We start from the raw sequence: 27,436 nt of genomic DNA, 5'->3' as shown, positions 1-27,436 counted from the left end.
ATAGTTTGGATTTTTCATGGTATCATGGAGAAAATGTGTTTTTAAAATGGCATATAGATAATAAAACAAAAGGACTATAGCTGCTGGAAATCCAAAGCAAAAACAAATTAATGACAACACTCAACCGGTCTGTAAGCATCTGTGGAAAGAAAGCAGAGTTAATGTTTCAAGTCCAGTGATCCTTCTTCAGAACATATGGATCCTGAGTAAGGCATTCCCACTCCCATATCTAGAAGAAACCACTCTAACCTGGGCAGGAAATGTCAAGGGTGAGACATGACTCACATGTAAGAAAACAAACTGAGCTGGGCCCTTTAAAAACAAACAAAATGTTCAACAAGACCTTTTTCTTGCTGCTATGGGCTATGGGTTATGCATCCTTAGTTAACATGAAAATGCTTATGAAGAGTCTGTGAACAACTCAGAAGTTCTACCACCAGCCCTGATGTTTTGGAGACTGCTAAAGTAACAGCTGCTTTTTGCTCTCACCAAACCTACCCAAGTTGCCTTTATAAATACATATGTTTCTCAGTCTCCTTGTGCCACAGGACAACTGCTGCTAGGCAACAGCTCTATTCTCCTCTCTCAAATAGCCTTGCTTCTAGTGCACTGAACTGTTCACATCAAACTCTATTCCAAGGCTATAAATTCTCATTACAAATGTATGTATCAACAAACTTCAGACACCCCATCACCACTCTCAAACAAATTTAAAATGGAACTAAAACCATGTATCCCTTTTGCACACAATATAGAAATACAGATCAAATTTTAAAACTATACATAAGTTTTAAAGTGGACAGAATGAAATTTCTAAATAATATTCAATCAAGAATCACCACCAGTTTAAAATGGAAATGTCAAACAGTGCTTACTCTCATGATTTAAATAACCAATGTTAGCTTAGACATCAAGATGGTTTATTCTTGACAATCTCGTAGTTTCACTGTCACCATTACTGATACTAACATTTTTTAAATTTGCCGATTTACTTCATTAACTGACAATGTAACTTTCCTACTGACCACAGTAGAATTTGAATTTATAATTCCATATCCAGGCTGTTGTATTGCTAATCCAGTGGCTTGTACAATATTTAGTCCCTTAGCAAAAAAGACAAAACAGGAAACTACATACCAGTTGGCTTAGTGTCTTTAATATGAAAAACGTTAGAAGCTATTAAAGTTGCTACAGCATGGAACTTAAATAAAAGCAAAGCCAAACAAGATTTTGGATAAGTGGAATCATATTTAACAATGTATCGGAGCTCTTTGAGAAGGCAGTGTGTGTTGTGGATTTATTGTACTTGGATTTCCAGAAGGCATTTTGAGATGCCACATCAAAAACTTATTGTGTAGGGAGCAGCATGCGGGTAGGCACAAAAGAATTACTGATTTACAGGAATCAAACAGTATTGAAAATGGATCTCTTTCAGGTTGGCAAGATGCAACAAGTGGTAAGCCACAGAGATCAGTGCTGGGACCTTAACGGTTTATAATTTATATAAATAACATAGATGAGGGGCAGAAGGCGAGGTCACTTAGATTGATAGGAAAGTAAGTTATGAAGAAAACCAATCTTTCCATATCTTTGTGCTCTTTGCTTAATACCACTTAAGGAGATTACAGAGACCTCATAGCACACCGAACAGTATTCATCTCTCAAACAACATTTGTACAAGATGGGCAAAGGGGTGGAAGGAAAGAGAACTGGTCATTTTTTTCCATGCTGTGAGAATTACATGGTGTCTGCAAATTGCCTGTTATATTTGCCTAATAACATTCAAGATAATCATCACATTACTTCCTGTTAATGATGTATTTGTATAATTTAGTGTCCCATGCCTAAGAAACAAGTCTCGTGGTTCTAAGATTTTCTTCAGTTCCATACAACTAAGTTATATTCAAATCAAGCAGCAAAGCTTGGTTCTGTTATCTTAATTAGACTATGAGCACAGATATCTCAGTTATGGGGCTGGAGAAGACTAGAGAGATAATGAAAGGTGAAGCCATTGCATTACCCAAAAACAAGGAAGATTTTTTTTCTAAAAGTAGAAATGCTGCTTTAAAGCTGCAAGTTCCTTAATGTTTTTTTGAAAAATACAGAATCACTAACTGTTTGGTGATTGGTTTTTCTATGCTTTTTATTGCTTTGTCTGAAAAATATCCATAAGAATTGTTTACATGGAATAATTAATACAGATGAAAAGTACGAAACAACAGAAAATGCTGAAAAAACACAGGTCAGTCAGCATCTGAACAGACTTCTCTTCAGAAATATTAACCTGACTGTTGCACATACACCTCCACATCAAAAAAGCATGGATTCAGGGAAACATGAATGTTAGCCATCTGTAAGGAGACAATTCAGTTATGACAGCAGGAAAACCACATTATACTCCTTTCAACTTTTACCATCTTTCATCTCGGGTATCACATAGTATGTCAATGGCGATGGAAAGGCATTGAAACAGTAAAAGGAAAAACAAAATAAATACTTTTGCTATGTATGCTATGCAAAAACCTACTTAGAAAATCAACACTGCCATAAAAGTAAATGAAATCAAAAACAGAAATGCCATGGATAGCTTGGTTTTGTCTTACAGTAAAGACAGTAGCAATGACTGAACCTTTGGTAACAATGACTGAGCTGCACAGTTCTCATGCCACCATTTTAAAAAGTGATTGAGAATATTAATCTCTGATTGATATAGCATTATTTTCAACATTTTGCAGCTTCCTTCACCATAAAATGTCAAGATGAAACTGGTCAATATGGTCAAAATTGGCACTGCACGTTTCATAGTTTGGTTCACTAATACTTTACCTTAGGGGAAAAATAAACAAACTTCAATATAAATTAAAATTTGCTAACATTAATAAAATCCAGTATTATTTCCAACTTCTAGCAAAGTAATCCATATAGGTACACAATCTTAGCCTATTTCCACAAGAAATGCTAGCAATTCTGCAAGGACAGAAGCCATAAATCTTTGCTAGTTTTTGATTATCATATTTCAGCAATGTTTGCTCTTTGCCACCAATACTTAAAACAAGCTTTGTTCCAACTAAATATTTTTTTGTAACAATGAAACATTATTATAATTCAACAGAAAAGAAAGCAAACAGAAAGAATGAGACAGAGAATATGAGTGAGAGATAAGAGTTATTTTTGGATGAAAATTCACTATTATACAAAGCCAGCATATAGGTTACTTTTCCTCAACACAAACCAGTTGATAGATTTAGCAAAAGCAACTATGTTTAATCTAGCCTTGATGCAAAGATTTGTATTGGAAGTCTGCAACATGACCAACAACCCTGACTAATGGAACAAATTTATGAGCGCTGTTCTTTAGGTACATCCAAACATAAATCAGAAGTAAAGTGGTATCATCGGATCGATGATCCAACTTCTTAACATGCACAAAAGGACATAACCACTTTAAAAGGAAATTTGGCAAACGATTAGATCCAATACAAACAAGAACAAAGACACAGTCACAGACACAGGATTGTAAGCTTGCATACAAACCAAAAGGAGGACTAGTATTAAATTAATATTTTTAATCTTTAAGCTGAAATGCCACACTAATTTTCAGAGAATAAAGTTATTCCGAGCTACTGCTCCACATGTCGCGTTCAACGTATTGGTTCGTGAGATACTGACAGACTTGGCCTGTGTGTTCATAAAGGAGACACTAAGATGTTCTGTTCTCCACTGAAAAGAAGTCCTCCTAAGTCAGATACAAAATCATTTGATCACCATTTAGCACAAGCTTGCTGTACTTCAGAGCTCCAAGGCTGGAAATCGAGATGCTTCTGGATTCAACATGTCAGACAAGAAGTGAATTGCTCCAGCCATTCCTATTTAGGACAAAACAGAAAATAAAACCCAATATATTTTTAGTGCTTCTTGAGACTAAAACAGAAACTAATTAAATCTAAAAAGATAATGAACAAAATGTGCAAAATTCTTTTTCAGAATGTTTAGAAATAAAAAAAACACTGCTTAGTAAATCATGGTTTCTGTATACATTTGCTGACAGAGGCAGAAACTCTGTCACTAGAAGGGTTCACAATTAATAAGAAAGAAGTCTTCCATAGATTGTTGGCATTTAAAGTAATTAAGTCACCATGACCATAGGAGGTACATCCAAGAAGTTTGAAGGAAGTAAGGGCAGAAACTGCCACAATCTTTCAGTCTTCCCTCGACTCTGGGGAGGTGCCAGAAAACTGGAGAATTGCAAATGTTACGACCTAGTTCAAGAAAGATTGTAAGGGATAGTCCCTGAAATTACAGATCAGTCAACTTCATTTTGTTTCTGGAAGCTTCCCGCCATCAACCACTTAGGATAGAATAAGTAGTCACATGGAAGAAGGGGGGAAGATTAGGAACAGTCAGCATTTATTTCTAAAAGGGAAATGATGCTTAACTAACTTGGAGATTTTTTTGAAGAGATAACATAAAGGTTGAATGAGGATAATGCTGATAATACAGTATGCATGGATTCCAGAAGGTCGTTGATATAATGCCACACACCAGACTTGAGGAAAATTATAGGCCATAGTATAAAGGGACAGTAGCAATGTGGAAACAAAATTGGCTGAGTGATGGGAAACAATAATGGTCAATTGATACTTTTTGGGCTGGAGAAAGGTTGTAGTGGAGTTCCACCGGAATCAGTATTGGGACCCTTGCTTTTCCAGATATATAATACTGACCTGGATCTTGGTGTGCAGGGGACTATTTCAAAGTTTTCAAATGACACGAATTTGGAAGAATTATAAACTGCGAGGTGGTCAATGTGGAACTCCAAAAGAATACTGAGAAATTTGAGTGGGCCGATAGATGACAAATGAGGGTTCAATGTAGAGAAATGGGAAGTGATGCACCTTGGTGGAAAGAACATTGAAAGACAACATAAAATAGGAGGTATGGTCTGAGGGGAGGGGGTAGTACAGGCACAGAGGGACTTGGGTGCATATGCACATACATAATAGAAGGTGGCAGGACAAGTGGAGACTGCCAACTTTTCCAAATCATTTTTCCTAATTTAAGATTCCTGATAATATCCGGTAAGTCTCCTCGGTATTTTTAAGGCTTTTACAGCTCTTCTGTCCTGGAATTGTTCACAATATTTTCAATGAAATTTAATTTGACTAGTGGATTATGAAGTTCCTGGGTGATCTTCATTTTCACAAACTATATCTCTAACTAAAAATTCAAATATTCAATAAGCATTTTAATTATCTTATCAACTTGCCTTGGCATTTGAGGATTTGCATATACTGACAACAAAAACTCTGTTCATCAACCTCATCATGTCTTTTATATCATCTTTCCATATTCATCCTCCCAAAATACATCACCTCATACTTCCTTGCATTAATCTTCATGTTGCTACCCATTTCTCCATTCTGTCTATTAGTAAAATGTTTTGCTTGATATTTTACAGCCTAATTCAAGTATAACACAGCAAAAGAATTGTCTGAAATAAGGATTGACCCCAGCAAAACAGGGTTAAAACAGCAACAGTAGAACTGGTTTTACCAAAATACATAATTGCAATAACAAATCAAATTACAATTTAATTAGTCTTCAATGATGGTTACGCCAAATATAGCTCAGGGCATTACCTTCAAACAAGGAATATGGTCTATCAGGGATACGACATCCATGTGTCCCATAATCCAAGCACCATTCAGCAAACTGTAAAAGCAAGCAATACTGAAGTTGTTTTCTGCAATTTGTAATTCTGTATTGAATTATCATAATCCAAAAAAAATTAAATGTGGATATGCACACTGTCAGCTGTTATTTGCCTCTTTGAAGGTTTTAAAACAGTTATACAGTAAAACTGTAGACTTTTGTGCAGAATATGTTTTACCAAAAGCATTACAAAAGGAAATGCTGTACAGAAGTAGAATTCTTATCCAGGGTATTGGTGGATCTCATTACTGTTTGGAGATTACCTTGTGCGAATTGTTACTGCTATTTACAATGGTGGTTGATTTTGCAGTGTTCATGTCAGCTATCTTAGTATCAATAATGTTGTGGCTATCATTGCAGCTGACAGAGAAATACACTGTCTTTATATCTTACTTCTATAGTTGTATTATGGGAATGAATGTCATGAGAATTGCAAGAGTGCCAGCATGAGAAGTGACAGACAGCTGAAACCATGATCCTGATCATTTGATGAATCTGCTTCAAAAGGCCAGCAGATTGTGAAGTCAAGAGCAAGACCATAACAAAATCAGGCCAAATTTTCTTTAAAGGGCATTATCTGGGACTTGGAGTCAGAGTCATATGACCATAAGAAACAAACAGATTTTCCTGCTCCTCGGATACTGCCTGACCTGCTGTGCCTTTCCAGCACCACTCTAATCTAGACTTTGTGTTCCAGCATCTGCAGTCCTTGTTTTTACATTTGTACATAAGTCTACTCCACCATTCCTTGTCCAAATGCCTGGCTTTTCCTCGTAATCCTTGATTCTCCTACTGATCAATAATCTATCTTAGCCTTAAATACATACAAGAACACTGCTCTATAGCACTCTGTAAGAAGGAATTCCAAAGATTAACATTTCCTCATCTCCCCTTTATTTTGTGAATATGCCCTCTGGTCTTAACTCTCCCATAAAGGTTAAATATGTCCTTTCAGTATTTACCTTATCAAGCCTCTTACAATCAATGTTTCAATAAGATCAGCTTTTATTCCTTTAAATTCCAGTGACTAGAGTCCAAATCTATTCAGCCTTTGCTCAGAGGACAATTGGCTCATAACAGGGGTCATCTTAGTGCACCTTCACTAAACTGCCTCCAATGAGGGAATCAAAAACTGCTCATTGTACTCAAGATGTGATCTTTTCTGCACCTTGTATGGCTGCAATAGGATTTCTCTATTCTCATACTCCAATCCCCTTGAAATAAGGCCCAACATTCCAGTAACTTTCCTGATTACTTCTTACACCTGAATTCCAGCTTTCTGTGTTTCTTGCACAAGTACCCCCATGTCCATTTGAGCAGCAACTTTTCTCCATTTATTATAATACTGCTGTTTTGTTCTCTCTTCTAAAATGAGCAATGTCACATTTTCCACATTATATTCCATTTCCCAACTTTTTGCCAACTTACTTAACTTATCAATGTCTCCTGGAAATGGTTTGCATCGCCTTCCCAACTTGCCATTTTGCCCACTTTTTTGTCATCTGCAAATTTGGCGACAAATACATTCACTTCTTTCCTCCAAGTCATTAATAACAGTTTCGGTCCCAGCATTGATCCCTGTGGAATCCCACTGGTTTCAGACTGGCAACCTGAAAATGAACCCTTTATCCCCACTTGCTGTTTCCTGCCCATTAGCCAACTATCTATCCATGTCAATATACTATCTCCAGTATTGTAGGTTCCTATCTTATGACTTAACGTTTGTGAGGTATTTTGTCAAACGCCTTCTGGAAGGGCAAAGACAACACAGCTACTATTTCCTCTCTACTTACACTTGCTTGAAACTGCAACTTCCTTGAAAAATGCTCATGAATTAGTCAGACATGATTTCCTTTTCCTGAAGCCCAGATGACTCTGCTTGATTAGTTTAGGATTTTCCAAATGTGCTGTTGCTTCCCTAATTATTCATTTCAACATTTTTCCCAACAGTAACAGTTCAGCTAATTGGTCTATAGTTGCCCACACTTTACCTCTCTCCTTTTTTGAATAGGAGTATCACAATGGCAGTTTCCGAATCCCCTAGTAGTTCTCCAGAATCCAAGGACTCTTGGAAAATTGCAATCAATCAATGTATCCACTATCTTTGTAGTTACTGTTTTTAAGATCTTTGGACACAAACCATCAGGGCCAGGAGTCTTATCTGCCATTAGCACCCATTAGTTTGTTTATACTACTTCTCTAGTGATGGTACTAAATTCCTCCTGTGTATTCTTTTGCATTAATAGTATCTTTCACCATAAAACCTGATGCAAATTATCTGTTAAACTTCTCTGCTGTTTCCTTGTTCACCATAGCTATACCCCCAGATTCATTTTATAAGGGGCCTATGCTCACTTTGACCTTGTTCTTCCTTAAATATTTAAAGAAGCTCTTATTTTCAGTTTTCATATTCCTCACTAGTTTGCCCTCAGTTTTTGTTTTCTCTCTCAGATCTGTTCACTGTACTCCAAATGGGGTTTAAACCATGGTTTTGTATAACTGCAGCATATTTTCTGCATCCATGTCCAGCTCTCTAGACATAAAGGCCAGCTTTCTTGATCATTTTTTCCACCTGTTTGTGACATTTAAAATATCTACGCACCTGAACCCCTAGAAAATACCCCGATCTAGACTTTTTAGGTCCACATAGTTGCTTATATCAAACTCCATCTGCTAGTTTTGGTTCATTTAGTCAATCGATATCCCTCTCTAATTTAGTGCTACCATCTACATTTCTACAATGCCGCCTAACTTTGTGTCAGCAGGAAATTTGGATATATAACTAGCTACGCCATTAGCCCAACCAGAAACGTGAATAATTGAGGCTCTAACACAGATCCTTGTAGGACACTATTGGTCACAATCTGCCAATCTGAAATTATTCCTACTTTTCATCATCTGCTACAGCTAGTTTCTGTGTCAGGAATTTGTTCTCAATTCCATGGTTTCCATTATAGTTAACAGTGACTTAGGTGAGACTTTATCAAATGCCTTCTCGAAGTCCATCTGAAACAATATCCATAGACATTCTCCTGTCCAATCCTTAGTCACCCCTTCGAAAAATTCAATGAGGTTTGTAAAGCCTGACCTACCCGTCATGAATCCTGATTATTCCTGATTCATTGAAAATTTAAGGTGTTCAGTCACCCCATCCTTGGTTTATATACTCAAGTAACAGCTATTACCTATCCTAATGATAACCCAATCAGACATGTTCCTGTTGATCTGCATTGCCTCACCAATATCCAATGCTACCAATTTAACATTCTCATTCCTCTCTAACTTCATAATCTCCAGCCTTCAAATTCACTTCCATTTCCCAGAAATATTTGTTCCTTCAGCTCTTGCTTCTCAAGCATCCTCCAGCACAGCACTGATACTCATGCTTTGTTATCTAGGTTTAAAAAAATGTAACTTACTCCTCACATTTCTTAACCTCTATCTCTCCTTCCCCTTTAAGGCCCTCCACAGCACTTTGATCAAATATTTGGTCACATATTAGATTAGATTACATTACATTACAGTGTGGAAACAGACCCTTCGGCCCAACAAGTCCACACCGACCCGCCGAAGCACAACCCACCCATACCCCTACGTTTATCCCTTACCTAAGGCTACGGGGAATTTAGCATGGCCAATTCACCTGACCTGCACATCTTTGGACTGTGGGAGGAAACCGGAGCACCCAGAGGAAACCCACGCAGACACGGGGAGAACGTGCAAACTCCACATAGAGAGTCGTCTGAGGCGGGAATTGAACCTGGGTCTCTGGCGCTGTGAGGCAGCAGTGCTAACCACTGTGCCACCGTGCCCCCCACTATTCTTTTATGTTCTTTCCTGTCTAAGCATCCATTTTTGTTTCAGTATACCACTTTGAAGTGCTCGCATATATCAATTAGTTCAGTTGTCTAGATAGCAAGGGTGTAGCGCAGAATAAATGTTAATTGTGTAAGTAGCTACTTCTTGGGTTTGCTCCTCCATTCGCCATGCTGATATCATGATTAGCATCCTCAGATAATGAGACATTTCATGAAGAAAGAGAGGGAGTGAAATGCCGTGGGAGGTTCCCCAAGTTAAAGGTAAAATCGACATAGTCTTACCAGACCAAAGGTCTGCCCTCTCATTAGAGAGAGGCAACTGGTAGTGACTTAACTCTCAGTCACCATGCCTCAGAATGAAGGTGAAGTTGAAAAGGACAATCCTTCATTATAACCTTAGTTGGTGTGGAAATTGAACCCATGCTGTTGACATCACTCTGCATCACATACCAGATACCCAGTCAACTGAGTTAACCAACCCACTGCCCAAGTTAGTTTATTTAATGAAATATGAAATTAAGAGAATTCAACGAAGAGGAATCAAATCAGATTTGTAAAGTTGACGGTTCTCTCTCTCTCCACGGATGCTGCCTGACCTGTTGACTTTCTCCAGTATTCTCTCTTTTCATTTAAGATTTCCAGGATTTACAGTATTTTTCTTTTTATAAAAGTATCATATTGTTGCATTATGGATGGTAATTACTTTTCACATTACCTTGCAAGCTCTGTAGAGATACTTTTTATCCCGAGTCAACTTGTATAGAGAGAGGAAAGCGTATCCGTTGCCTGCAGTTCCATGGCAGATTCCATAACCCTTCCGCAGCAACCCTCGCTGCCAGATAACATCACTACACTCCATTGCATCTCTCAAGTACTTTTCTTCTTTAAAGGTCTATTTAAAAAAAAAACTGTTTAAATTTCAATTGGACACAACTTTAAAACAAAAATATCATCCAATGAAAGTCAAACACTGTAGTTTGCAAATCAAAGTAGAAGCCTTCAAGGATTCTCCCAAAAGAAATGTGATTGACTTATACACTAATTATACAATGAGCTGTTGGTCTGGAAGTGGGTGATCACCACTTTAATGAGTGTCAAAACATCAGTAATTAATATTAATGTGACAAATCATGTTGAATTATTTGTACAAAGATACCTTTAACCATAATAAAAGAGTTTTGAAACCATCTACCATCTAATGCAGAGATCACTGAATATTTGCTGACTCACTTTGACTGTGGCATCATCATAAAAACTCAATTCGGGATCAGAAGTGGCTTTTTTGCTTTCAAAGACCATCCCACCATAAACAACAAGTTTTCCTAAGCAAAGAACTGAATAACCTCAGTTTTTCCCAATTTGATGACATTCTGTGCACTGAGAGCATCCCATGATCTGATAATGAGATCACATTGGTATATGGAATATCAGGAGTCTATTCTGCATATCATCGATCCACAAATTCACTCCACCATCATTCATCGCCATGTACAAAATCCACTGCACAGAATATGATGTCCAGCATGGTCTTCTCCAAGGGAGAGAGTGCTAGTTTATATACTCAATGGAATTGAAGTTCCTTATCTCTCGACGAATGAATTCAACTCTAATGAATCCTTTCTCCACACTCTCCAATGCTCTTGGACTTTTCTGAAAGGATCTTGCTCCCAGAACTGGGAGAATATTCTTGTAGAACCTGAACTAGTGCTTCACACAAATTTAACCCAACCTTCTTGCTTCTGTCATCAGTCCTGTCTTTCAAATATTTTCATTCTGAGAGTTGGCCAAATTATAAACAATCTTTATTCAGTATTTTATTCTTTGTTATTTTTGTTCCCTGCCTCAGAGACCAATCCACATTTTTATAATGTCCATTCACATTGTCTTGAATCTGCCTTACGTCTGCTTCCCAGTTGTGCCTAGCGTATCTTATTATCCCCCTTAAACATTCCCCTTCTATTTGCATCACAGTCTCAAAATATGTGAACTTTGCTGAAATCACTGTCAGAATCACTTAATACAGAAAAGGCTCTTCAGCTCATCAATTGTGCTGACACTTACTTTCCAACACATAGCCCATAGCATTTAATGTTATGACAGTTAAGTGCTCATTCACATACTTTTTAAAAGGTTATGAGGTTTCCAGCCTTATCAGGTAACAGCCTGGTGAATCTCCTCTACAACTCCGCTATTGCAAACACAGGCTTCTTATTGATGGCGATCAGAAATGCATACAATATTCCAGCTGTGGCCTAAGCGCCAACATAACCTCTACTTTTATAATCTATGCCATGACTGATAATGGCAAGTGAACTGTAGGCCATCTTAATCAAGCTATTAGCCAGTCTTGCCACCTTCAAGAATCTGTGGACAAGCACCCCCATGAACCCTTTGTTTCTCTGAGCTTCCTAGTGTCCTGCCATTCATTGAGTACTCCCTTGTCTGGTTACTACCTTCAATGTGTGTTAACTCATACTTATCAGAGTGGTTCAATTCCCATCACCGGTTTAAGGTTACCATGAAGGACTCTTCTCAACTTCTGGTGGCCTCAGGTTAAATTATCACCAGTCGCCTCTCCCAAAGCGAGAGCAGCCACTATGGTCTGGTAAGACTATGGTGATACAACAACACAACTTATCAGAGTTAAATCCCATCTGCTACTGATCTGTCCATCTGACCAACCAATCTATATCTTAAGATTGCTTCCTCACTACTAACCACCTGATCAACTTTTGTGTCATCGTCAAACTTGATCATCCCCTCCACATTCTCATCTATATCATTTATATATATCACAAACAATAACAGTCCCAGCTCTGACCATAGTGGACCGCTGCTGGATATTGATCTCAGTCTCCTACCACAACAGCTAACTTTGGATCCATCTTGCCAAGTTTCTGGAGCCACTGCATCAAGTAAGTTCCTTTTGTTTTAAAATACCATTTTTCTCAAGAACACACTCACTTCTCTGGTAGCTTGACTAAACATGACACAGGTAATATTCATGAGAATGCTTTCATTTCAATGCATCACTCTTCAAATCACTTGAATTCTATGCTCCTATTAAACATTGGATAATGTAAGTTTTATTAGCCACTCCCTCAACCCTTTCCTGTCATCTTCAACAAATTATGTTCATATGCTCCCAGTTACCTCTGCTCCTGCACTCACTTCAGAATTGTACCCTTCATTTTATATTGCTTGTCTTCTTCTGAAAATAATGAATCACTTCACACTTACTTGCATCAACTTGTCTGTCCTGTTGAAGTTTTACACTAAACTCCTCACTATTCACAATGCTTCCAGTTTCAGATCATCCACAAATTTTGAAATGGCACTCTGTACACAGAGGTCTAGTCAGTAACATACTGGAAAGAGAAAAAGGTCCTAACTTCAATCTCTATGGATGTCTACTAGAAACCTTCAAGTCTGAAAAAAACATCCATTATGCACCACTATTTCCAGTTATTTAGCTAATTTCATATAAAGTAGCTTTTTATTTCATGAGCTATAATTTCATACTTCATTCATTTTGTTTCAGAGCCTATTTCAGGTTGTCACTTGTCATGCGCACACTGTCGATTATGGGTATGTCTTAATGCTCCCATATTTCATCTTTGCAACACAGCTTTTATCACCTATTTGACCCCATGTAGCGAATTACAGTATACAGAAGCAAAACATGCATTGCTGGGTAAAGAAAGTTAAGACTGGCTTCTAAACGAGAGTATAACATTTCATAACCAAAGAAGTAGGGTCGCCTTTTATACTTTGATCCACTAAAGATACTGCTCTAACATGCAGAATATTTTCCATTGCAAGCCTTCAAAAGCAAAGTTTTTTTTAAAATCAGTTATATCAATCTGCATCGTCATACCTAGTAATGCCATTGACAGTGGTACTAGATGCCACATTCAGGAGAAAAACAAAGTCACTGTTCCTGATACAGCAGAATATCACTCACTTTGATGCCAAATCACAGATGCACCAGGTTTCAGATACAAAATAAAAATGTTCACCATGAGTCCCTTCCTTATCTTGCAAACTGTACAGCACACTACTGAAGAAATATGTAAGTTGATTTGGAAAGAAAGTGATTAAACAATAGACAAGAACAGATATGCGGGCATAGAACACTTAGAGCCATCCTGTGGAGATTGGATGGGGAAAAACACCAATTATGTCATACCATGAATAGCATTATGCTAATCTAAAGGACTCCCAAATTACATGCTGCATATGGTCCAGAAGCCTAGCATCAGCATCCTCTTCCACTTCTAGCTGATGGAGTCATTGAAAAGTACAGCACGAAAACAGACCCTTCGGTCTAACTTGTCCATACCGACCAGATATCCTAAATTAATCTAGCCCATTTGCCAGCACTTGGCCCTCTAGTTTTGGACTCCCCTACTACAGGGAAAAGACCTTGTCTACTTACCCTATCCATGCCCCTCATGATTTTTTAAACCTCTATGCAGTCACCCCTCAGCTTCTGACGCTCCCGGGAAAACAGCCCAGCCTCTCCCTAAAGTACAAATCCTTCAACCCTGGCAGCATCCTTGTAAATCGTTTCAGAACCCTTTCAAGTTTCACAACATCTTTCCGATAGCAGGGAGACCAGAATTGCAATCAATATTCCAAAAGTGGCCTAACCAATGTCCGGTACAACTGCAACATGACCTCCCAGCACCTATACTCCATGCTCTGACCAATAACGGAAAGCGTACCAAACACCTTTTTCACTATCCTATCTACCTGCAACTCCACTATCAAGGAACTATGAACCTGTACTCCAAGATCTCTGTTCAGCAACAGTCCCCAGCACCTTACCATTAAGTGTATAAGTCTTGCTCTGACTTGCCTTTCCAAAATGCAGCACCTTACATTTATCTAGATTTAACTCCATCTGAATGTGAATATGAGCTCCAAGGAAAAACAAAAATCAATTCGCCCAGATCTTCTGGCCAGTAACAACAGATAAACACAGGTTCCTGGCATGTCTCCTTGAGCCTACAGGAAGCCTCATGTGATTGAAATTTCTACTTTGGTAGATCTGTAAATCTTTCTACATTCCAATGGAACTACCAGAAATGGATCAATGGAGCCTCTCCAGAGTGAGCCCAGCAAGCATAGGAGAATCAAAGATAGGAGATAACACTCCTGCTTTTTGTATCACTAATAACTTACCTGAATTGAGCAGGTTCAAATCAGCTAGTGAGTGGACAGTCATGAATAAAGGACTGGCTGTGTGGTTGTTCAGCTGGCAAGGGTCATAGGATTGACTTTGCAGGCACTGGGAGTAGTTCTGGTCCCCTTACTTAAGGGAGTATCATTTCATTGAAGGCAGTTCAGAGAAGGTTCATCAGGATGATTCCTGGTATGGAGACACATTGTCTTATGAGCAAAGGCTAAACAAATTGGAATTCTACTCACTGAAGTTTAGAAGAACAAGAAGTGATGTCATTTAGACATAGGATTCTTGAGGAGCTTGACATGGTAAATGCTGAGATGATGTTTCCCCTCATTGGAGAGTCTAGGACCAGAGGACATAGACTAAAGGGGTATCAATTTAAGACTGAAAAAAAGGAGGAATTTCTTCTGTCACATGGTTAAACAGTCTTTGGAACACCTTGCTACAGAGAACTGTGGGGCAGAGTCATTGTGTCTATTTAAAACAGAGATAGATAGATTCTTGATCAGTCGGGGAATCAAGGATTACGGGGAAAGATCAGGAAAGTGGACGTTGGGAATCTCAGATCAACCAATCCTACTGAATGGTGGAGCAGGCTCAAGGGGCTGAACAGCCTACTCCTGTTCCTATTTCTGATGGTCTTATTGGTTGTAGTGCTCAGTTCAGCTACACTGGCTAACAATCAAGTTATGTCAGATAATGTAAATTGGTTGGCTAGACATCCAAGTAGGTCCAAAATATCTGATCCAAATCTCAGTCATAAAGTTCAGTATCAGGATACTTGCAGAGTGTCCTGAGAGCAGACATTAGCCTGCTGAGTATAAACTTCTTAGACAATTTCTGTATGTGCACAGAAGAGGACTTTCATGGGGTCCTGATACCTATCTCCCAATTTAAGACCCACTCATATGATCAGACCCAAATGATGTTATCCATAATTACACTACAAAAGCATCTATGACAATAAATTGTAGCAAGAAAAGTTAAATTGTAGCAAGTAAAATTGTCACGTAATTCAAATACTCACTTTGTAAGATTGAATCAGCATGTGTATAACACCAGGAGCACCATGGCACCAATGGACCAGTCGATCAGTTTCATTGCTTAATGATGAAGGGTAGTTTCCAGACCTAAACTTTTTATGTCGTACATAGTCCACACTGGGTTTTACTAGTTCCGCGAGGGTCTCCTGATCCAACTTTGAGCCTGCCTAGAACAGGAACAAACTTTTAAAATCTAGGAAATTCCATGCAAAATTTATAGGAAAGCGTATAACTTTTAGTGTAATAGAGGTTAGATGATTATATCTACAAAAGTAAAGGGAAAATAAAATGTACAGCAAAAAACAAAAGAAAAAAAGTGTATTAGGAAAATGCAGGATAGTGGGTTCAGCTCTGAATTTTCCTAATAGAAACTCAGGACAGCATGTTGGAATCAGCTTCACATTCTAAATAAGCCAGAGTAATAGATGTTATAGATATTTATCTAAACTTCATTTACAGTTACTAATGGACCTGCCAAATATTTCTAACAGTTGTATTTTTAAATTGTTTTACAATATAGGGAAAGAATGTGTGTCACAACTAAAGTCTTAGTATATTTACTTCTCTGATGAAGCAATACTTCATCCCATCACGTTCAGTTTTAATGCTAAAGAACTAAAAGAAATGGTGGCACTCTAACCGAAAAGGTTGTATTAGGTTGTGGTTGAATGTTCAGTGACAAACAAATGGCACTATTATTACACTTGTCCAGAGACTTTCTCTGGGCTTTTGCAATGAAGTTGGCAATAATGGAAAACCAAATCAATTTGCCACCATCTATAGGCGACCTGGAATCTTTATGAGAAACAATGTCATCTTCAAGCAGGTTGAGGAATCCAACTGAAGCAAGCATGGGCCAAACCAGGAGCTGCAATCAGATATTCTAAGTAGAATTATGCACAGAAATTGAAAAAAAAAGGATATAAAGAGAGAGCGAGAAAACGTTGGGAGAGAAAAGAGAGCGAGAGAGACAGAGAGCAAGAAAGAAAATAAAGAAACAACGAAAGAGAGAGCGAGAGAAAAGAAAGCTATTGAAAGAAAGAGATTTTCAATAATAAGTAAGAACAGAATAAATGAAACTCTATACTTCTATTATTACATTTTTAGTGCCAGAAAAAATACTGAACAGTAACTGAGGACTTGGCACTGGTGTCGAAATTCACTTAGATTTGATTTCATAACCCCAACCTTTTCAGGCACTTCTAATGTGTGCCTGGTGGGAACATATCATAACTTCACATTCTTTCAATGCTGACTCTTAACAAGAAACTGTTAGTGTTATAGTTAGTTCCGAAAGCAGAGTGATTTGGACTTGCCAATTTCTATGCTTAACTGTGCAGAAGTTGCTTTCCAATTTATTCCCTAATAATGGCAAATATCTAATGATTATTTGTACTGCAGCAACAAACTAATATATCTGATACATCAAGAGTACCACAATAGCTGTTTTGACACTCATACATTCACCAGCTGGTCACATCAATTGTTCTCAATAATGCATAACTTATATCTTTTCATTCCTCAACCAATTCTTGTGTATCTGCCTATTGGATCACCGAATTCTATCAACTTAAATTTACAATAGATGTTGCAAATAGAGCTCATCCCCTTTGAGTAGGTTTCTGAGGTTAAAAGAAATCAAAGTTGACATCTGAAACCAACCTGCATTAGCATATAGTAGATCCCTGCTAGACCATGGGCTGCTCCAACATACTGTTTTTTGTGCCATTGGTAGAGAAGAGGACAGCGTTCAGTTTTGCGTTCTTCCTTGGAAAGATTTTTGCCAGATTCGATAATGGCATTAATTACCTATTTTATAGATTACAGTAGTGGAAGGAGAAATCAGAAAAAATATTGTGGTTTAAAAATTCTAAAATTGCTACAAGGATGAACACATAGCTCTCTCATTAACAGTCATTTATAAAGTAAAGTCTTACTCCGTGCTTTATTAATTGTTTAATAAATCAATTAACACATTCATTTCAAGAGAAAATACATGCAACATATGTTTTAGTCATCAATTTCTATAAATGAATGATTCACAGAGTCCTAGGAAGCCTATTAATTACAATGAACATTACACGTGTTTATTAAAGAGGGCGCTTTAAATACAACACAATTTTGTGTATAACTCTGTAGGCAATTGATTCATGACACTGGACCCAAGCACAATATTTAGAAATAGGATCTTGACAGGCAATGCCATTGTGTAAGAGAGCTGGTAGAAAGTATCACTTATAAGTGAGAATGCAAATTATATATTAAATGCTTGTGATTTTGGAGCATAAGGGGGCAGCTGAGACAGAGAAACATAGGATGAGGAATAGGCAATTCAGTCCCTCGAGCCACCTCTACCACTCAATAAGATCATGGTTGATCTGTGGCCTAACTCCATATGCCTGCATTAGGCCCATATTCATTGATAGCCTTGCTTAATAAAAATTTGTCTCTCAGATTTAAAATTAAAAATTGAATGATCATCAACTGCCGTTTGAGGAAGAGAACGTTCCAAAACTCCACTACTCTTTACATGCTCCTGAATGGCCTGGCCCTAATTCTTAGACCATGCCTCCAGGTTTTAGAACTTCAACCAGGGGAAATAGTTTATCTTTACCTACCTTGACTTTCCCTGTTAATATCGTGAAGGCCTCAATTAGATCACCATTTAAGTTTCTAAATTCTAGAGAATAATGTTCTAATTTGTCTAATCGCTCCTTACAACATAACCCCTTAAGTTCAGGTCTCATCCTTGTAAACCTACATTGAACTCCCTCCAGGGCCAAAACATCCTTCCCAAGGTGTGCTGCCTGGATCTGTTCAGTACTCCAGATGGGGCCCAACTAGGATTTGTATAACTGCACCAAAACATCTGCATCCCTACACACCAGCCCTTTAGATATGAAGGTCAGCACTGCATTAGAATGCTTAACTATTACTTTCATCTGTTTGTGGCATCTGAACCCCCAAATCTCTTTGGACATCCACTATATTTATTTTGTGCCTTCCCAAAAAAATGAATCTCTTTTTGTCTGAAATGGATCACCTCACACTTGCTTATATTAAAATTAATCTGCCACAGTTTTGCCCATTCACCTAACCTATCAATATTGTTATGAAGTTGAAGATGTGTACTGTACCTTTAAGAGAGAGTGAATGTTGTTCTGAACTCAGAGATTACAGGCACCTGTGATAATGACTAGATGGCAGTCCCAGGGTATAATGGAAAATTGAAAATATGTAACATTTGGCTGTGAAATGGATACCCGAGTTTTGATTGCTGTTTTGACAATAATTCAAATTTAACCAATCAGTTTAAATCATGCCCCAGGATACTAAAACCCAATTGAGTTTAAATTTATTGTTTTGCCAACATCGAACTAATGAGACGATCCAATGCTGGGGGAGTATAAAATGCAAACCTTTTGAAAATTGGTAAAAGAGCAACTGCTGTCAAGACAGAAATGCAGGGAGAATTAACATCTTGTTCTCCAAGAAATTAGGAAAGACTCTCCATCAAAGGACCTTTTCATATGAAACATACTCGCAGTAAAACAAAAAGAAGCCAACTCAAGAGATCTTGAACAGGAAGGATAACACAGAAGACGGCAGCGGCTGTGTGGTTTTGAAATTAAGTTGGTGTAATTTTAATAAGTGGCTTATTGGAACAGAGTTGGAGAGTTATAGAGTTGGAGGCAGATAATAAGCAGTTAAGAGAAAGGAGGCCTTAGAAATGTTAGTAGTTGTTTAATGTTCACTTTTAGAGAGAAAAAAATAAATTGATGTTATTTTCTTTAAATAGTAGAATTTGGGAGCTCTCTGTCACTCATATTTTAACAGATTATGAGGTGAGGTGAGCTTTTCTGGGCATTTGGTTTAATTAACAAAGGGGTTCACCCCCAATGTCATAACAATATCTTGGACATTGATCCAGTATTCACAAGTAGCGAAGAAAGCACACAAACATTATTTTAAAATTATAAGGCTATGAGATACAAATCTAAAGAATGTTAAAATGGTAAATGATCTCTGTAAATTAACATGAACATTTAAGCCCTTGGCAATTATGAATATGATCACCAGAAATGTACCAGCAGATTGCAGACATGCCAATGTGATTCCTATATTCTACAAAAGGGTGACAAGTCACAAGTCAGACACAATAATAATGGAATGACTTACCAGACATGCACTTGATTGTACAAGTAATTTTCAGCACCTAATAGATAGCAGTTGGCATGTCTTTTGAAAAGGAAACATCTTCCTGCATTTTTTGAGTAACTGACAAGTCAAATAGACTACAAGGAGCACCTTGACATTCTGTATTTAACACCATTTAACCTTCTAATAGACATATGATAAAGTTCCAAATAAAAATGCTGATAGTTTAAGCTACAACGATTCAGCTACGAGGAGTCAACGCAAAAATTGGAATGGATAAAATAAAAGTTAGCTCAGAGCAATAAATAAGATTAAAATAAATAGACTTCAACAGGGCATTGCGTTGGCAACAGGTATGGCACTCAAAATGCTATTTCTTAAGTTAAATTAATGACAGAGTCAAAAAGTCATTGCAAATTTGAATGCGCAATTTCATCAAACAAGATGGAACAGTGATGCCACCTCAGAAATGATAGAAAAAAAAAGTGTCAAACAAAACATGCGTGTGGACAGAATGGGACATAAAATATAATGGACAATTAAAGTACATTCCATTAAATAGGAAAAAAATGTGACATTACTAAAGTTCTCTAATCTCACTTATGGAATAAATGTGATATTAAACATATAGAAGCAATACAAGATAGTAATCAACAATCCAATATAATCATTAAGTATGTAGAATAAAAAGATTTAGTGACCGAGCTAGACTTGGGTATACCGCATTCAATGCCAGTTGCTAAGAAACAAGAATAGATACTTAGGTACAGAAGAGAGTGAAAAGGCTAATACCATGTCAAAAGAAGCAATTCAGGTAGAAAGACTTAAGTCTAGAAAGGTGATAACAAAAATGTGACCTTAGAACTTCATGATAGTTAAAGCAGTGGGAAAGGAAACTTTGAAACAGTTAGATATCACAACAGGGCTCTGAAAGTGTTTTTGAATAATGAACGTAAAGACAGAAGCCAAAATGATCTCTATCACAATTGAGAAATCAAGGATTGAAGAGAATGCAAGGTCGAGACTGAATTATTGAAAAGGTACAGGAAAGAGACATTACTAAAAGTACTCAATTTTTTTTCTTCGACAAAAATGCAATTATATAACAGCTTTCACAACTTTTTAATATCAAGCAACAATGCTACACTGGTGTTACAGCATTATCCAAGACGTCCAACACCCAACATGACTTTAACACAAACAAGCCAGCACTACCGTGCCCTACTGCAAATTGTTATCATTTGCCTTCATTCTGGTCCATTCACAAAGAGGAGGAGAACTGGTCAGTTGCTTATACCATTTTCTTCCGTTAAATGCATTTGAACAAGAAAAAAAACATCCACTGAAACACCTTTAATCGGAACACCAGGGAGTGGATTATTTCTGTCACTACTGTTACTAAACACCACACCCCAATACTGTATAGTGATCTCGAACAGCAATTCCAATGAATGGCTAATTGATATAATCTTGATGGCATTCATTGAAGCAGCATGATGACCAGAACCGTGGGAGAGCTGCCAGATTTTCTTCAAAATCACCAAGATACCAACAAAGAGCAGGAGTAGATCACTCATGCCTTTGAGCTTGTTGTGCCATTCAACAAGGTCATGGCTGATCTAATTTTATCTGTAACTCCACATTCCTACATATTCCTGATAATCTTTCATCCCCTTGATAATCAGTAACCTATCTACCTCTGTCTTAAAATATTTAAAGATTCTCTTTTGGGGAAACCAATTCCAAAGATTTGCAGCCCTCAGAAAAAATGTCTCCTCATTTATTTTAAATGCATACCCCTTATTTTTAAACCATGACCTCTAGTTCTAGATTCTCCTATAAGAGGAAATATCCTTTCGATATCTACCTGGTTCAGTCCCCTCAGGTTCATGTTTTAATTTCATTTGACTCTTCTAAAGAGGAGAAAGTGAGGTCTGCAGATGCTGGAGATCAGAGCTGAAAATGTGTTGCTGGAAAAGCGCAGCAGGTCAGGCAGCATCCAGGGAACAGGAGAATCGACGTTTCTGGCATAAGCCCTTCTTCAGGAATGAGGAAAGTTTGTCCAGCAGGCTAAGATAAAAGGTAGGGAGGAGGGACTTGGGGGAGGGGCGTCGGAAATGTGATAGGTGGAAAGAGGTCAAGGTGAGGGTGATAGGTCAGACTGGGGTGGGGGCGGAGAGGTCGGGAAGAAGATTGCAGGTTAGGAAAGCGGTGCTGAATTCGATGGATTAGACTGAGACGAGGTGGGGGGAGGGGAAATGAGGAAACTGGTGAAACCCGAGTTCATCCCTTGTGGTTGGAGGGTTCCTAGGTGGAAGATGAGGCGCTCTTCCTCCAACCGTCGTTTTGTTGTGGTCTGGCGATGGAGGAGTCCAAAGACCTGCATATCGTGGTGGAGTGGGAGGGGGAATTGAAATGTTGAGCCACAGGGTGGTTGGGGTGGTTGGTCCGGGTGTCCCAGAGGTGTTCTCTGAAACGTTCCGCAAGTAGCCAGCCTGTCTCCCCAATATAGAGGAGGCCACATCGGGTGCAGAGGATGATGTGTGTGGAGGTGCAGGTGAATCTGTGGCGGATATGGAAGTTTCCTTTGGGGCCTTGGAGGGAGGTGAGGGGGGAGGTGTGGGTGCAAGTCTTGCACCTCCTGCGGTTGCAGGGGAAGGTGCCGGGAGTGGAGGTTGGGTTGGTGGGGGGTGTGCACCTGACGAGGGAGTCACGGAGGGAGTGGTCTTTACGGAATGCTGATAGGGGAGGGGAGGGAAATATATCCTTGGTGGTGGGGTCCTCCGCCCTTGAGCCCCACCCCTCCAACCGCCTCCAGGACAGAACCCCACTGGTCCTCACCTACCACCCCACCAATCTCCATGTTCAGCGCATCATCCGCCATCATTTCCGCTACCTCCAAACGGACCCCACCACCAAGGATATATTTCCCTCCCCTCCCCTATCAGCATTCCGTAAAGACCACTCCCTCCGTGACTCCCTCGTCAGGTCCACACCCCCCACCAACCCAACCTCCACTCCCGGCACCTTCCCCTGCAACCGCAGGAGGTGCAAGACTTGCGCCCACACCTCCCCCCTCACCTCCCTCCAAGGCCCCAAAGGAAACTTCCATATCCGCCACAGATTCACCTGCACCTCCACGCACATCATCTATTGCATCCTCTGCACCCGATGTGGCCTCCTCTATATTGGGGAGACAGGCCGGCTACTTGCGGAGCGTTTCAGAGAACACCTCTGGGACACCAGGACCAACCAACCCAACCACCCTGTGGCTCAACATTTCAATTCCCCCTCCCACTCCACCAAGGATATGCAGGTCTTTGGACTCCTCCATCACCAGACCACAACAAAACGACGGTTGGAGGAAGAGCGCCTCATCTTCCGCCTAGGAACCCTCCAACCACAAGGGATGAACTCTGATTTCACCAGTTTCCTCATTTCCCCTCCCCCCACCTCGTCTCAGTCTAATCCATCGAATTCAGCACCGCCTTCCTAACCTGCAATCTTCTTCCCGACCTCTCCGCCCCCACCCCAGTCTGACCTATCACCCTCACCTTGACCTCTTTCCACCTATCACATTTCCGACGCCCCTCCCCCAAGTCCCTCCTCCCTACCTTTTATCTTAGCCTGCTGGACAAACTTTCCTCATTCCTGAAGAAGGACTTATGCCCGAAACATCGATTCTCCTGTTCCCTGGATGCTGCCTGACCTGCTGCGCTTTTCCAGCAACACATTTTCAGCTTTGACTCTTCTAAACACCAGCGATCACATACCCAGCCTGTTTAGCCTTTCCTCATAAGTCTAATTCCAGATATTAACCTAGTAAAACTAAATACAAGGTCTTTAACTTTCAACTGAAAATGTAAACAGGGTCTCATCTCATTGAAAAGAAAAACATCTTTTTCAACCATGCAGTACTCCACATCAGTATAACATTTAATATATCAGTTTTTCCTCAATTTATATTGCTTAAGGCTCAGTTGGCACTCACACTATGGAGCATGTCTAGAAGCAGACATTTAAAGAGGTATAGAACATAGAACATTACAGCGCAGTACAGCCCTCCGGCCCTCAATGTTGCGCCGACCTGTCATACCAGTCTGAAGCCCATCTAACCTACACTACTCCATGTACGTCCATATGCTTGTCCAATGATGACTTAAATGTACTACCGTTGGTGAATCTACTACCGTTGCAGGCAATGCATTCCATACCCTTACTACTCTCTGAGTAAAGAAACTACCTCTGACATCTGTCCTATATCTATCACCCCTCAATTTAAAGCCATGCCCCTTCGTGCTTGCCGTCACCATACTTGGAAAAAGGCTCTCCCTGTCCGCCCTATCTAACCCTCTGATTATCTTATATGTTTCTATTAAGTCACCTCTCAACCTTCTTCTCTCTAACGAAAACAGCCTCAAGTCCCTCAGCCTTTCATCGTAAGACCTTCCCTCCATACCAGGCAACATCCTAGTAAATCTCCTCTGCATCCTTTCCAAAGCTTACACATCCTTCTTCAACGCGGTGACCAGGACTGTACACAGTATGCCAAGTGCGGCCGCACCAGAGTTTTGTACAGTGGCAGCATAACCTCATGGTTCCAGAACTCAATCCCTTTATTAATAAAAGCTAAAACACTGTATGCCTTCTTAACAACCCTGTCAACCTGGGTGGCAACTTTCAAGAATCTGTGTACATACACACAGAGATCTCTCTGCTCATCTACACTACCAAGAATCTTACCATTAGCCCAGCACTTTGCATTCCAACTACTCTGTCCAAAGTGAATCACCTCACACTTGTCCGCATTAAACTCCATTTGCCACCTCTCAGCCCAGCTCTGCAGCTTATCTATGTCTCTCTGTAATCTACAACAGCCTTTATCACTATCCACAACTCCACTGACCTTAGTGTTGTCTACAAATTTACTAACCCACCCTTCTACGCCCTCACCCAGGTCATTTATAAAAATGACAAACAGCAGTGGACCCAAAACCGACCCTTGCGGTACACCACTAGTAACTGGACTCCAGGATGAACATTTCTCATCAAACACCACCCTCTGTCTTCTTTCAGCAAGCCAATTACTGATCCAAACTGCTATATCGCCCACAATCCCATTCCTCCACATTTTGTACAAAAGCCTACTGAGGGGAACCTTATCGAACGCCTTGTTGAAATCCATATACACCACATCAACCGGTTTACTCTCATCTACCTGTTTGGTCACCTTCTCAAAGAACTCAATAAGGTTTGTGAGACACGATCTACCCTTCACAAAACCGTGCTGACTATCCCTAATCAAATTATTCTTTTCTAGATGATTATAAATCCTATTTCTTATAACCTTTTCCAACACTTTACCAACAACTGAAGTAAGGCTCACTGGTTTATAATTACCAGGGTTGTCTCTACTCCCCTTCTTGAACAGGGGAACCACATTTGCTATCCTCCAGTCTTCTGGCACTATTCCTGTATACAATGACGATTTAAAGATCAATGCCAAAGGCTCAGCAATCTCCTCCATGGCTTCCCAGAGGATCCTAGGATAAATCCCATCCGGCCCAGGGGATTTATCCATTTTCACACTCTGCATGATTTCTAATACCTCTTCCTTGTGAACTTCAATCCCACCTTGTCTCGTAGGCTGTATCTCAGCATTCTCCTCGATAACATTGTCATTTTCGAGAGTGAATACTGTCGAAAAATATTCATTTAGTGCTTTCCCTATCTCCACTGACTCTACACACAACTTCCCACTACTATCTTTGATTGGTCCTAATCTTACTCTCGATATTCTTTTATTCCTTAAATACCTATAGAAAGCCTTCGGGTTTACCCTGATCCTATCCACCAACAACTTCTCATGTCTCCTCCTGGCTCTTCTGAGCTCTCTCTTTAGGTCTTTCCTAGCTACCTTGTGCCCTAATTGAGGTTTCACATCTCATTCTAACATAAGCCTTGTTCTTCCTCTTGACCAGAGATTCCACTTCCTTCGTAAACAACAGTTCCCATGCTCTACAGCTTCCTCCCTGCCTGACAGATACATATTTATCTAGGACATACAGGAGCATTTCCTTGAATAAGCTCCATTTTCTAATGTGCCCATCCCCTGCAGTTTCCTTCCCCATCCTATGCTTCCTAAATCTCGCCTAATCGCATCGTAATTGCCTTTCCCCCAGCTGTAACTCTTGCCCAGTGGTATACACCTATCCCTTTCTATCACTAAAGTGGGTTTCCTCCCACAGTCCAAAAATGTGCAGGTTAGGTGAATTGGCCATGCTAAATTGCCCGTAGTGTTAGGTGCAGGGGTAAATGTCGGGGAATGGGTCTGGATGGGTGCGCTTTGGCGGGTCGGTGTGGACTTGTTGGGCTGAAGGGTCTGTATCCACACTAAGTAATCTAATCTAAACATAACAGAATTGTGATTGCTATCACCAAAGTGCTCACCTACTTCCAAGTCTAACACCTTGCCGGGCTCATTACCCGGACAAATGCAAAAATAAAAGCTGCAATTAAGAAACAAATTAAACCTATAAAGTAAAATTAACTCTTACCTCCTCAATAACAGGAAAAGGAATGGTATCTTGCCCAATCTCGACATTGACATACAGTAAAGCATACAAGTACCCAGCTCTGCCATAGAGCAGCTCATCTGGAATATCGGAATCCAGGCAAATGACAGTTCGTTGCAGTTGTAACAATCTAATAAGAGCAAGAAAAATAATGAATGCCAAGAAAATATAATCATACCACAGCTGAAGAGAGTATCTTAATGGTTACAATGATAGATTTAATAATTTATTTTCTGTCAAGATAATCTATAACAATGGCATATTTAAGTAATTGATATAATATTTGTAATGATGGTCCCACACAGGACATTAATGTTTTATGTCGATTATATCAATGTGAGGAGTCTTGTGTGTAGTTGAAGAGTATTGTATGATTTCCACGAGAGTAATGACTTTGCATAGCGACTGGCTTCTCATTTTCAGCCTATACCACTGGCTTGCAGCAATGTGGGAAAGCTCGGAGTTGTGTCTCCTCATAGTGATATAAGGAAATTGGGTCCTGTGCAATTTCAGGCTAAAGGATGTTATGAAGATGTGGGTGTACTGTACCTTTAAGAGAGTTAAAAGCTTGCAAAACTACCAGACAGCACCAACTGTTCTGAAGAAAGTTACCATGTAACATGTGTTCCAGCTGCTGGGGTAGATTAGATTAGATTATCTACAGTGTGGAACCAGGCCCTTCAGCCCAACCAGTCCACACCGACCCTCCAAAGAGCAACCCACCCAGACCCATTTTCCTCTGACTAATGCACCTAACACTATGGGCAATTTAGCATGACCAATTCACCTGACCTGCATATTTATGGACTGTGAGAGGAAACCGGAACACCCGGAGGAAACCCACTCTGGCGCTGTGAGGCAGCAGTGCTAACCACTGAGTCACCATACCACCCAACTGGCTGTTTGGAAATAACCAAATCTGATTTGAATTAGGCTAAT

At 39.5% G+C, this 27,436-nt stretch overlaps 1 protein-coding gene across 1 annotated transcript in view; it reads right to left on the bottom strand.

Moving 5' to 3' along the window:
- Positions 1-2,125: 2,125 nt before the first annotated feature.
- Positions 2,126-27,436, bottom strand: part of lancl2 (LanC lantibiotic synthetase component C-like 2 (bacterial)) — a 69,982-nt gene continuing 44,671 nt past the window's right edge. Inside the window, exons 4-9 of the mRNA XM_087987237.1 lie at positions 26,480-26,627; positions 17,427-17,573; positions 15,749-15,931; positions 10,246-10,422; positions 5,640-5,712; positions 2,126-3,866 (exon numbers count right to left, since the gene is read on the bottom strand). Of these exons, the coding sequence (XP_087843363.1) occupies positions 3,790-3,866; positions 5,640-5,712; positions 10,246-10,422; positions 15,749-15,931; positions 17,427-17,573; positions 26,480-26,627 (805 nt within the window). The 3' untranslated portion in view covers positions 2,126-3,789. The remainder of the gene's footprint in view (positions 3,867-5,639; positions 5,713-10,245; positions 10,423-15,748; positions 15,932-17,426; positions 17,574-26,479; positions 26,628-27,436) is intronic.

Source organism: Chiloscyllium plagiosum, unplaced genomic scaffold (genome assembly GCF_037043375.1).
Source record: "Chiloscyllium plagiosum isolate Xiang-an unplaced genomic scaffold, Cpla_swu_hap1 HiC_scaffold_5, whole genome shotgun sequence".
NCBI lineage: Eukaryota > Metazoa > Chordata > Chondrichthyes > Orectolobiformes > Hemiscylliidae > Chiloscyllium > Chiloscyllium plagiosum.
The sequence above is the reverse complement of the archived record's forward strand: the minus strand, read 5'-3'. Positions and strand labels throughout refer to the sequence as shown.